The sequence below is a fragment of the Sitodiplosis mosellana genome, unplaced genomic scaffold, assembly GCF_009176505.1.
Source record: "Sitodiplosis mosellana isolate CC-2019 unplaced genomic scaffold, AAFC_SMos_1.0 Smas_scaffold_6166, whole genome shotgun sequence".
NCBI lineage: Eukaryota > Metazoa > Arthropoda > Insecta > Diptera > Cecidomyiidae > Sitodiplosis > Sitodiplosis mosellana.
In genome coordinates, this window is record NW_022601407.1 from 5678462 (window position 1) to 5691770 (window position 13309).

Consider the following 13309-nt stretch of genomic DNA (forward strand, 5'->3'; position numbering starts at 1 on the left):
AAGTGATTTACCAAAAATGAGAATACAAACAGAAACAAAACAAAAAGCCGTGTGAAATGAAAAAAAAAGACAAAACGAAAAGAAAAGAAAAATGAGAAAATGGGCAAAAAATGGGTTGATTCAACTGAACAAATCACAAGAAAAATCAATGTCGACACGCGCGTATATATCTCGCTCGAAGAGTGTGTGTGAAATCTCGCGTAAGTCGAAATCGGAGGATAAAAAGCAATGTCGAATAACGATAGCCAATCAATATAGGATAACAAAGACACACACACACACATACATATAACTTCCCACCACATAAACGTGTATACGAGCCGAATAATGACAATGAGACATACAAAACGCACACAGGTTGCACACAAATTACAATGCAAATTTGATATGAAAATGAAAAATGAATATTCAATGAAAAATGAATACAAAAATTAAACAAGTACGTATCGTATTATTTCGTATTTAATTCCATTTTATTCACAAATTCAACCGAAAACAAAATGCGTTTTTTTAGTTTTTTTTTTCTTGGCATTTCCTTTTAAATACCATACCATCTGAATTGTGTTTTGATTTTTTTATTTCGTTTTTCGAATATAATGTTGATTGCTTATTTTTATCAATTATTTGATGCAACATACCCTTTGTTAATCGACTGGAAACTTCACTCAAAGAGAAAAATGCCATACTAAATTGTTGATTGACATCGAACCTCATCGATTTGGCCGCATATCAGAGTGTTTTCATGAGGTAATCATCGTTGGCCAATGATATTCGCGATAATCATCGTAAACATTCGATGCAAATCCAATTTATTGTGGCACTCTAATTATTTTCTATTTTTTTTCATCATATTTTTACAAATTCGTTTTAACTTCATATTTTTTGTTCATTTTGATTTGGACTGGATTCGAAGAATGGTCTTTAGTAATAATAAGAAAAACAAACAAACAAAATATTGTCTACATTTGTTTAACCTCTATTAGACTTCCCCCTTGTCCCCTCAAATCGATTTTTCATCTCAAATACAAATACCTGAATGTCCAAGCTCTCTCTCTCTCTCTGCCTGTCTCTCTGTTTTCTGTCGATTTCTCTCTCTCTCTTCCTCTATCTCTCTATATTTCTATACATATAGTGCATTAAATTACCTTAATTTATTGGAATTTCGTGTTTGTTTCTAGTGTGATATTTCTCGCCCCGTTAGTGAACGTATACACTTTTTTTTGTTAGAAAACAATAAAAACTACCAACGTTTGCACTAATTTCGATCGAAGCACACACATACACACACACATATTATACACATGTATCACAAACCCCTTCCCGTCAACAACAAATAAAAACCCTCTTGTTGATTAAATGTAATTATATAAATATTCTCCATACACATATAAAAACCAAAATGAGAGACACTTCGCCCGCTCTATTTGTCACTCGCTCGTTCGCTCGCTCTCTTTTTTATATTGTATGTTTCCCTGTCTGTTCGTCCAACGTGAACCATTTTGCTTTTAATATCAGTGCAAGCGATTCCGCATTGAAATTTTCTAGTTTTAATCCATTTTATACGTTACACTCTCATGATCCGATCCGAATCCAAAACCGAGCTATCACCATTTTGTTTTTCTGTGTCATACACAATAGCCAAATGTTTAGCAACAGCAATTTGCTTCTTTATTTACATACAACTGTTGCGAAAATGCCAGTTGAACCCAACAACATGTATTTATATTGCACTTCTACAAGTTTATGCGTCCAATTATGACCACGGCCAAATATATCCACTGAGTTTAGCTTTAACAATCACCGCCCTTGCCCTAACTCCCATGCCCAATGTGTTAACTAGGTGGCCAAATATATTGTATTGCTAACTCAGAATAGTGTTTCTTTTTTTTCTCTCTCTCTCTCTCTCTTAATCTTTTATGCAGCATTGAAGCTAAAAAAAGGAATGTTACTATCCGCCGAAATGCTGCTACAAATATTTAAAAAAATAAATTAATTAATAATGATAAGACAAAACCAATGACACATTTCAACCGAATTATCGACGTTTTCATGAACATTCCATTTCTAATGCTTGGCAAAATCGGAGAAAATAAAGCATTTACTTTATCAAGATTTTTTTCGCTTGTGATTTTTCTTTACGTTTAAATTTTTGTTGAAAATTCAGGTAAACTTAAGTATTCTTGAGTGTGGGACATGCTTTCTGCATCGTTTTTGTTTCTCTATCTCTCTCATTGCATTTTGAAAAGTCGCCATCAGTCAGAAATGCATGAAATTCATGTATTTTCGACAAAAAACACTTCATATATGAACACTAAACGACAACCAAAATCTATCATTTGATTTCAATCTCATTTGATTGACAACACAAACCTCAAAATTTCATTTGATTGTCCAAACAAATGTCCTCAGCTATTTGCGATTTGTTTAGAGCGCCTCGCATGAATCAATAATTGCCGACGATGTTTTTTTTGTTTCCCATGCATGTGGACAAAATAATGTGAAATGCCTAGTTTATATTTATTTATTTATTTATTATATAAATTAATAAATAAATAAATATATCTCAAAATCAATAAAACCGCTCCCATTACCACCACAACAACAACAACAACAACATCAACCATATCATTTGTTCGGGATGAATTATCAAAACAGTTTACATCATCCACATCGACGTACGCCCTCGGTTTTCCTACGAATACTGGTCACTACTAATGCTGCCGCACGTTTGACACCAACAGCGCAAAATAGTGCCATTGCATTCGATTGAATTGACCAAAACCAAAACAACACAAACTCAAAACGACTCGTTTTTTTTTAAACTAAACAAAATATGCATCCAGACTACGGTTCATTGTCTACCAAACGTGTGTCTCTTTACCAAACTGCAGTCAACGATTTATGTGACGATGAAACTAGCTGTTAGTACAAAATGTTCGACGAAAGCTTCAGCCTTTACAATGTTTGTTTTTTTTTTCTCTAAAATATTTCGAAATTATGACACTGTTTACCATCCATGATCCATTTAAAAGTAAAGAAAAAAACGAAAACTGCTTTTAATAAGAAGAACAAGTAGAAGAAGCTAAACTCCTACTTATACCATTTACGAACGATTTTTTTTATCTATTGGTTTCTGTATCGAGCCGAACATACGTACGTATTGAAATTTAATTCATTAGAGTCCGACAAAATGTATCAATTAAGGACATGATATAATCGTTTTATTTTGTTTGTAACTTTTTTGTTGCTTGATTCTGTTGTTTTTTTTTATTTATTCTCACTTATGTTCGATTTTGTTTTCCATTTGTTGCGAATTTTTCGCTTTTCAAACAAGCAAAAAAAAAAGAGAAACAAATCTAAAACCATAAAAAAGCGTTTTGAAAACGAATGCTCATCGGATATGTGTTCGATGTGACATTTTGTTGAGTGTGCATTAACACGTTATTTCTTTTTTCATTTGTGGTGTCTTTTTCTACAACAACAACAACAAAGCTTTCTTATTTTCCTTTTTGGTTTTCTCTTTATTTTCCGAATCATTTTCAATTTTTCATTTTTCTCTTTCAAACAGCCCTTTGAACCCCACTTCTTAATCGTTTTTGATATCAAGATACTGTGTTTTATTTATTTATTTGCCTTTTTTTTCTTCTTGACTTTACGTTCATACGGAAAATCGATAAAATTGAGATAATTTATCATAATAAAAGGAACACAAACGACCGCTGCCCCCCCCCCCAAAAAAAAACGTTTACAAATGGAAAAACAATTACGATTGATTGAACAATTAACTTAATTTCAATGAGAGGAAGATGAATGCGTTCGAATAACGAATCGAATGGCATGAAAAACATAATCAAAATACGATTAACGCAATTTTAAACAAAGTTCGGAGCGCCTTTTACTAACCTAACATGCCACGTCTTTGAGCTTAAAGAGCCGCGTCAATAACCGAACTCATTCGAATGGAACTCAATTCGTTTTTGGAACAAAAAAAAATCCAACAGTTTAGGAAACATTCGAGTTTTGCCTGCAAGTGACGTCATTTTAACCGGGACGAATCATATAATGGATGAAATTCAAACAAATGGAAAATTAGTTTCAATTAAACTGAAAAAAAAACTCAATTTAATGAAATGAGAGAAATTTCTCTTAGGATAATTATACCGTTTTCTTTAGAAAAATTCCAAATGGAATCGGTTTGAAATTCCAAAGTTATATGAATTTTCCGTGGTCGATGTCGCTAGAAGAATTTCTCGATAAAGGATGAACAAGATTTTAAAAAGACTTCAAAAGAAAAATCTGTTAAAAAATCGTTAGTTTTACTAGTAGCCATAATTAAGTTGACTAGTAGCCATATTTAGAAATAGGTTAAAAAAAACGTCTTGGGTTAGTTTAGAAAACGGGTGTAATTGATATCACCGTACTTAATCGGAGAAATATCTAACGCATGCATCATATTATGATAATCACAAGGATATTCACATCCATTTTATAAATTTGTTCAGTAGATTTACATACATTCACATCATTTATAAACATACTTAAATTATGTTCACGGAGATGATTTTAAGCGGAACATATTTCCCATCATGTAAATGCAAGCCAGTGCATTAGAAGCCTGCCCCGAAGACACTTCGGTCCATCTAAAAGTGCATATCATTCTACGGATACACAATCATTCAATGATGAAACTGTCGATTGTAGCCGATTTGTGTCATTGTTTCCATCAAGTGATTGTTACTGTTTAGTGGGATGAATCCCTTAATCAAATGGACGATTCCAACAAGCGAATCTATCAGAAATATTCAGTCATACACGTTCATCCACCATTTGCTTCATCATCCAAAACAGTCCAAATGAACCCCATTTTCTCCCTCTTTTTTGTGTTTGTCGTATTACGTAACAAATAAAATAGAAGAAAAAAAACCAACCAAAAACCAAATATGCAATGAATAACAACCAGCCGTATGTATATATATATTTCAGGAAACAGAAAAACTGGCCATCGAATCAGAATTGCTGGAGTAACCAATCAAACACACACACACACACATGCTTATGCACACACACAAAGTCAAACATGCACAAACACGTGAAAAACGCTGTGCCGTAAAAAAGCACAGTGCACACGCGCTGCGAGGCCTCACTAATCAACATCAAAAACATACCTCCCCAAACACACACACACGCACACAAAATTAAACCAAATAAAAAAAAAAACAATCCGACCAAATATATATCCTGTTTTGCCGCGAAAATGCAAATTTCAAATTTCCACGGCACACGCACAAACACACACACATACACAAACGAATATGCACTCAACCACAAGCCTCCTTCTTCACTAAACAATATGCACTGGCAAAATCATTTTATGCCAATAAGTATAAATTTTGTTCCATAAAAATAAGTGTTAGCTAATTATTATTTAGAAACGAGCATCAGACTAATTTTTTTTAAGAAATGCTATTCAAGTCATAGATAGAGAAAAAAAAATGCTTATGTTGTTATGAATGTATTAAAGAACAAAAAGAATGATAGATAGAAGAAAAAAAATGCTGTGAAAATTCCCTCAGTCAAGTATGGACGAAATCAGACGCGCGCGCACATACACCCGCCAAATTGTTCCATTGTTAACGCGTTGTTCGATCGATACAATTGTCTCAGATTTATTGATTGACTAAAGCTTGTGTTATTATTCAACTCGCTTTGTATATTTTCCTATTTTAAAAATGCGAATTCCTTTATTAACTGCTAATCATTTTTTGAATTTGACTTTTTATTTAATTTTAGTATTGAGCATTAAGTTCAAGTGAATTTATTATGATTTAAGTGTTTTGAAATTTAGAGGGAAAGAAAACTAACAAAATTTTCATGAAGTTGCTTGTGAGGTAAACCGAAAATCTCGCGTATTGTATGCACTGAAATCAACTCAAATGCTTTTCTTTAATCCATTTGTGACCCGATTTTCGATTCTTTTAGAAAGATGACCACTTTTCGGATCAAAAGAGATAGATCAGAAAAGGTGTTATCTATCTTACTCGGATCATAAATGAGTAAAGAAATTGCTTGTATTTTGGTCAAACTATGAACCGAGCAGTTCGAAAGCACTTCATCAAAAATTTGTAACGCTGTTAATTCCCGATCGAAAAAGATTTAAAAAAAAAATATTGTAAATTCAATGAATCATGTTAGTCAAAGCAAGCAACAAAACAAAGAAACGATATCAAAAACCGATTAAACCAACTCTGTTGACTTTCGTTGTTGTTGTGTTTTCTTTTATCTCTGTCTCTTTTATCGCTATATTGAATATATTTATTTATTCATTTTCTTGCTGAGATTTGCTTAAAAAATGTGCTGTAACTTTTCATTTTTGGTGAATCTTTGATTATTATTATCATTGAAACTGTTTGTGCATATTATTCTATATATTTGTACTTTTTTTTATTCTAATTGTTTTTGTTTGACTATATTTTTCTTCTTTACTTTCTTGACTCGTTCTTTTCTTCGTTTATCCTCTATATTGTTCTCCTTTGTTCATTTACTTATATTTTTTTTTGATTCCATTGAATTGTCTATTATTTTTTATTTATTCATTTGATTTTTGTTGATTTTATTTTTCACAATTTGTTGTTTTTCTGTTTTTTTTTATTATCGTACCATATGCAGCTTCGCGTAATTCGGGCATTCCGTTCGACCCTCGAAGATTTAGAAGAACGACGATCGGTGCACAGTTTGCACAGCTTGCGTAGCTTGCGTTCGCAGTTAAATCCAAATATGGCTTATTTTAACACTGGCACACAAAGAAATCTAACACCACTCGCAGCATTACATCAATATCAACAGCAATTAATGCAACGTGACACACAATCGGCGGCGGCGGCCATTTCGTCGTCCAATTTACCCGATATGTCATTCATTGATGAAGACAACGGCACCATTGAAAACGGTGGCAGTGGTAGTGGTGGTGGCAGTGGTCGTGGCGGACAAAAATATAATGACGATTTACCGCGACCCGTTCAAGAAACACGCATTTAAATGAATAACAAAACAAGCAAAAAGCGCAAAGCAAAATGAAAGAAAAATTGAGCCACCACACACACACACACACATACACTTAAACACAGAGAGAATTTCTTTTACTACGATAAGAGTATTAAATTAGGCGCGAATTCTCACAAAGAAATTCGACAACTATTACTTTTCTGCGCACATTCAAATCGCACTAAAAAAAAATTCTTATATATTTCTCGATTATTTTTGTTTTTTTGTTTTTCGTTTGCTTATTTTGCTCAGAACTCTTTTTTTTCGATTCCATGCCGAAAACGCGGAAACGCGCATAATACTCGACTTTTTGCGGCTGGAAGATTTTTTTTTCGCGAAAAAAAACACAAAAATTCTGATAGAAAAAAAAAATTATCTTAAAAAAACCATTTACGTCAACAAATGAAAGTATATTCAGTCTGTTTTCGTTGCAAGTACATAATAATTAAAGAATAAAAACATATTTGAAGAGAAAAATCAATATTTAATTAACGTTTAACACAAAAATTTACTTAAAAAGAAACAAAAAAAAAAACATCAAGTTATATCTTTTAGTGGAAAAAAAATGATTAGGTTTAGTTTGTTGGTAGTGAGCATTGAACGTTTAAAATAGTGTCTGTGACGTTGTACCACTCCCCCATGCCCACACACCTCATCACCCCCAAACCAAAAACAAGTACAATTACACGTTGTCGTTTCAATTCAAACGCATCTTCCGACAAGTTTTCATACGATTTTGATGCAAATGTTGTGGGTCACAAACACACGTTCGAATGCAACCGAAGCAACAAGAAAAAAACACACACAAAACAACAACAACAACAACAATCTTAAATTACGCTTGAAACGTACTTTCAGACAATTGATTAAACAGTCAACGCTCTCGACAAACAAATTTATACAAAAGAAGTAGAGAAATACTTATGACCATTTATTTCTATTTCTTTGAATTTATTTAATGTGTTTTTTTTTCGTTCGTTTTAATTAAAACCTATTTTATAATAAACAAACAGAATTAATAAACCGTCAAGTAAAATGGAAATAAGATCCATGTTTTTAAAACAATAAAACCATATATTTTTTATCGTTTTTTTTTATTGTGTTCTTTATTTTGTGTGGGATGCTTTTGTTATTCTTCTATTAATTTTTTTAGTTCGCCTTTGTTTGATTTTGTGCATTATTCGTTTTGTTTGCTAACAATTAAAGCCTTTTTTTGCCTTTTTGCTTTTGTTTTTTGTTTCAGTGATTTTTCTTTTGCTTATTATTATGCTTTTTATTTCGATCGTTTACTTCGTTGTGAAATCGTTTACTTTTTTGTTTGTCTAAAAAATTGTCGCACGGGTGTCGACAATTGCTTGCAAGCCATATGCAAATGTTTTGGTTTTCTTTATCGAAATACACCGACTTTCGATTCATCCAAATTTTAAGCAGAAAAAGCGGTAAAAAATTAGCATTTATCATTTGCTAAACGCCTATATAGAGTCTTTGTCTTTGTTAGAAGAACACAATTAACAATCAATAAAAAATCATTTGAATTATTTAATCGAAAATAAAATGCCGACGATGTATCTGGTCACTTTTTTCTGGAAAACAAATGGAATTGCTCGAAAAACGCCGAAATAAAGCAAACATGTGAAAAGATAGGCTCCAAATGTCGATTACATTCGAGCTAACGTAGACAATTTCTTACTGAAATGAACACGTACTTGTTAAGTTTCATCTAGGATTGTAATCAACTGAACAACAAACTGGTAGAAAATAGTGGTCAATGAGAATTGTGAAATAATGAGTCAAATGGAAATCAATGGCAAATTGAACTGTTCGACGTAAACATCGTCTCAACATTGAGCGATCGGTTCGGCCACCTGGTGAGATAATAATGGCTATATTTGTTTTCTTCTTGTGTCAACCAGTTTGTTTGATTGTTTGCCGGGATACGGTGGGCTCTATTTCTTCCTTGAGACAATATGCATATCATCTGTTTGCCGTCCTCTCAGCATTCAATCGAGCAATTTAACTGCAATCAAAATGAAGCAAGAGAACAGAGACGAGAGAAAAGGAGAGATTCTTTGAATAAAGAGGAGATAATATTAATCAACTGAGAAAAAAAATGATGTGACGTCAATCAGTGAGAGAGACCATATGTCACCAATCAACCACGACTAACACTTGCTCATTCCTTAGTGGGTGAGAAAACCAAAAGAAAAAAAACAAAGTAAAATCCAATTTTGATCTTCGTTTATGTGCATCTTTACGTCAACCGGACACCATCAAATCATCGCCTCTATTCGGGTTCGAAACATGAGCGCGATCTCGAACTCTTACTTGAGACCACGTGCCTTTTTTCTGTTCTAGAATGAAGCCATCTTTTAGGCATCCAATTAACCCCACATCCAACAAACAACACTTTCTCTTTTTTTGAACCAAACCACTTTCGATCTCATGAATACCATACAAAAACAATCCGTATCTCATTCACGCATTCAATATTTTTATTACACTCTATCGTTCTGGAATATGTTGTAGTGCCTACTAACCCTCCCAAAAGCAAACGTTGCTATTTCGTCCCATGCAAAATCGAATTGGCGCATGTGAATCAACTGTAACGAAAGCCATCTAGCACGCAAGTTTTATTTCTTTTGTTCTTTTAAAATCTACATCCCTCCCATTTTCGGTCAATTTTATCCTAACCAGAGCATTTCGGTTACACATTTCTTTAGAGAAGAAATAAAAAACGGAAAAAGATGACAAAAAAATTCTGGAAAAAATGAAATAGACTCCCTTAGAAAAAAGCCCTTAAAATGGAAAGCTCCAACAATATTCACGTGTGAAGGAAAAAATCACCGAGAAATGTAAGTTTATATGGCTTCTTATTCGAAGCTCGTGGGATAATATGTGATTTTTCAATAGAAAAACCTACAAACTCCATGTATAGATGATTTGAAGTGATATTAGTTGAAACTTCTTGAAATAAACGTACTGAGCGTTATCAACGAGCGATTCACATGTTAGATGCCATCAAATCTAGTCTATCCCGAGATTCAATTGCGTTCGCTTTAGATCGGAATAACAAAAAAATACCATACTAGCAAACCTATCCTTCAAAATAGTATCCAAATCCGTCGTATCCAAAGGATAAATTGACCGTTGTTCGTAATGCACAAAACACATCCCACACAGAGACCGATAGAAACAAACAAAACATTATCTGCCACGATCATATAGTATAGCGAAGAATGCGTGCTTGAATGAGAAATGATTTGATTTAGCTGTTGATATGTCCCTGAATGCACTCGAAATGAATTTTCATTTATCGATAGACTGTTTTGTTCAATGTTCGGAAACGATTCTTTTGGCATTGATTCTAGTTTTCCATCGTTTTTTCGTTTTGGTTTTTTTGTTATTTTGACTTTTTTGCCTTCAGCAAGACAAGAGCTATACAATCAAACATGCAAATTCATATTCAAATATTCTTTTTTTGCGTACAAATTTTGAACAAGATTGGAATTATCTTCTTATTTGTGTGAAGTGATTCAAAGCAGCCATTTTGAAGTATTTAAGAAATGTTCGAAAAAGAATTCATTTAGATCGATGATACAACTTTTCATTTCAACGGAATCTCTCTCCTGATTCCACATTGCAAAATGGCTTGCATAAACGTTCAATCTTAAAAAAAGAAAATCTGATTTTTCTTCTTTGGAAAACTCAAAAAAAAAGAATGTTTGAAAATTTACAACGAATGCTATACGTGAAAATGAAAATTAATTTGAAAGAAAAATCGACTACTGTTAAAATGTCATGTTTTTGTTTGAGATAAACATTTGATTTGCTCTTGATCCGCTCTTTTTTTTTCTCGTTCATTTTGTTACGTGCGTTTGTTCTTTTTTCTTTGGGTTTGGATCATGCAGTGAATCGGTGATAGTGATTATAACCATTTCAATACCATAATCATACATACAAATATCTCGTTCACATATATCTGCAATATTGCTGATTCACCGCATGCCCATCGGGTTACCACAACAACATGAACAAAAACATTGTTTTTATTATTTATTCATTTTCTTTTTCAGTACATAAATATCATCATAAAAACAAAACAAAACAAAACAAAACAAATGAATCGTTTTTGGGTTTTAATTATATCCAATTTCTTGCTCTATTTCTGTCTATTTTTTCTATTTAATAAAATCACAAAAACACACACACTTTTTTGCTCTATCTCTACTACTCTACTCTTTTTCTCATTACTCTACTGTTTTTTCTCTCAACCTATGCAATCATCATTTTACTTTATTGTTTTTCTTTCTTCTTTGATATTTCTTTTAAAGGTGATAGGAGGTGAATTACAAGAACGTTTGATTCCAGTACCCTACAGCAAGAGCTCCACTGATCAAGCTGTAAGCCGCTTTCTGTTTCTCCATGCTCACTATCTTCTTATGTTTTCCACTCTGTTTGCTGTTTTTTTTTCCTGTTTAGACTGTTCTTATTACGTTTTTCGTTGTTTTCTTTTTTGACCACAAAAGGAAGAAAACCCTTTTTCATTGTGATTTTTGTGTTTATTTCCGTTTATTTGCCTTGCATATCTTTCCACTGCATTTGTTATGTGAACCAAACCAAAAACAAAAACCGTTTACAATAAAATGTTGTGTTTGCTTGAAAAATTAATACGCTCGATAAAGGTTATGACCGTTAATCAAATCACATACGCAATTGTGACCCACCCAACTCCAAAACACTTGTCTTCGGTCGAGATGTGCTTGGCTTTTTTTTCTTCTTTTTTCCCTTCGACATTTTAAATCCTAGCCTATCTGTCTATATATGCTTTTAACACCTAGATTGTTTTTGTTTTTCTGCTTTTGTTGCTTCCTTCGAATGGAAATACCGTATTGAAAGTTTAGCTTTTGGCTCGTCTTTCTAAACAATTCGTCTTTCTTTTTCTCGTTGGTTTTTTTTCGTTTTGATACTGCCAGTTTAGATTTTTTTTCGACAAACTGAATCCCTTTTTCATTCGTTTGTCCACTCATTTGATTTTTTTTCGGTTTGCTGAACAGATTTATGCTATTTTAGTTTTGCGTTGATTGTTGTTTACTTGTTTGAAAAAAAGAAGAAGAAGAAGAAGACGACGAACGATACAAATCAACGAAAAATTCGATTGGTGTCAAATGCAGTACGAATTCGTAGTCGATTTGGTGTTCACGTTATTCAAGAGTGGAATTCATTCCATGGCGCGCATGTTTATGCTAGCGCAATGCCAAAAATCATGCGCTCAATGTACATAGGTATGGTACAAATGTATAAATGTATATTTTAGAGAAAGAGAATGAGCCGAATTTTCTATCCACTTTTAAATGATGTGATTGCATATTACACACTGCAGTTGACAACAATGGCATTTTTGTTTTTCGTTCGTTATCAGTGACCGGAAATAAAAGCAGGTTAAGTAAATCTATTTGAATACGAATAAATATGTTTTCGTACAATGTTTTTTTTTTTTCATTCCCACTTCATAATCTCCAGCTAATTTCATTTGTTTAATTCGACCAACCGTTTTGTTTCGTCTCTTTTTCGTCTCTAAAATTTTGTTGATTTAACCAAAAACCATATTGTTTACATTTTTTCGTTTCTGGTGGACCAATGTCCTCCATTGCATCAGTCTTAAAGGTCTAACAAAATGAACAAAAAAAAACTCGTTACAAATCTCGAAAGAAAGGGAGAAAAAACTAAATACTTATTGTGACCAAATGTTCATCATCATTGAATTTTAAATGTTCAACTAAATGCGAAAATTGTCATTCTCGTATACAGAAATAGAGAAAGAGAAATCTCTTCCCACACATAAACACAATGTCTATGCGTTTTTGATTTGTCTTTCTCACTCTAACATTCACACACACACACACACACACACGCACACGCACACATCAATTTGTCAAATTTTGTTGTTATTCTCCGATTCTAATTCCACCACCCCATCTAATCCTTCAATTTAAATCCCTCTTTCAAATCATAGATTTGCATCACTTCAATGTGACTAATGACAAACTCATTGACAATCTTGAGGATTTTTTATTTTTTGGCTAACAGAACGATTTGACATACTCCATTAATAATAACCGCTTTTGTGTTTGCGTAGATGTGCAAAGACAGAAGCGAAAAAAATAGGACGAATCAATTAGCTTGTAGAGAACTTTTAGCTATCAAATCAACTTTAGTCACAAACACACACACACACACACACACACACACACACACACACACACACACA

At 32.9% G+C, this 13309-nt stretch overlaps 1 protein-coding gene across 43 annotated transcripts in view; it reads left to right on the forward strand.

Annotated features, from left to right (window-relative positions):
• The window catches only part of LOC129575271 (plasma membrane calcium-transporting ATPase 3), an 84905-nt gene that overhangs the window by 54584 nt on the left and 17012 nt on the right, over positions 1-13309 (forward strand). For 13 of the 43 annotated variants that reach the window (XM_055458485.1, XM_055458478.1, XM_055458486.1 and 10 more), the window contains one exon: positions 6667-7518. The exons of 9 other annotated variants lie outside the window; for them this stretch is intronic. In XM_055458485.1, coding sequence (XP_055314460.1) covers positions 6667-7035 — 369 coding nt within the window. In that variant the 3' untranslated portion in view covers positions 7036-7518. Of the gene's footprint in view, positions 1-4983; positions 7519-11372; positions 11442-13309 lie in introns of those variants that run through there. 21 more of the 43 variants (XM_055458489.1, XM_055458495.1, XM_055458496.1 and 18 more) reach the window with 2 other exon arrangements.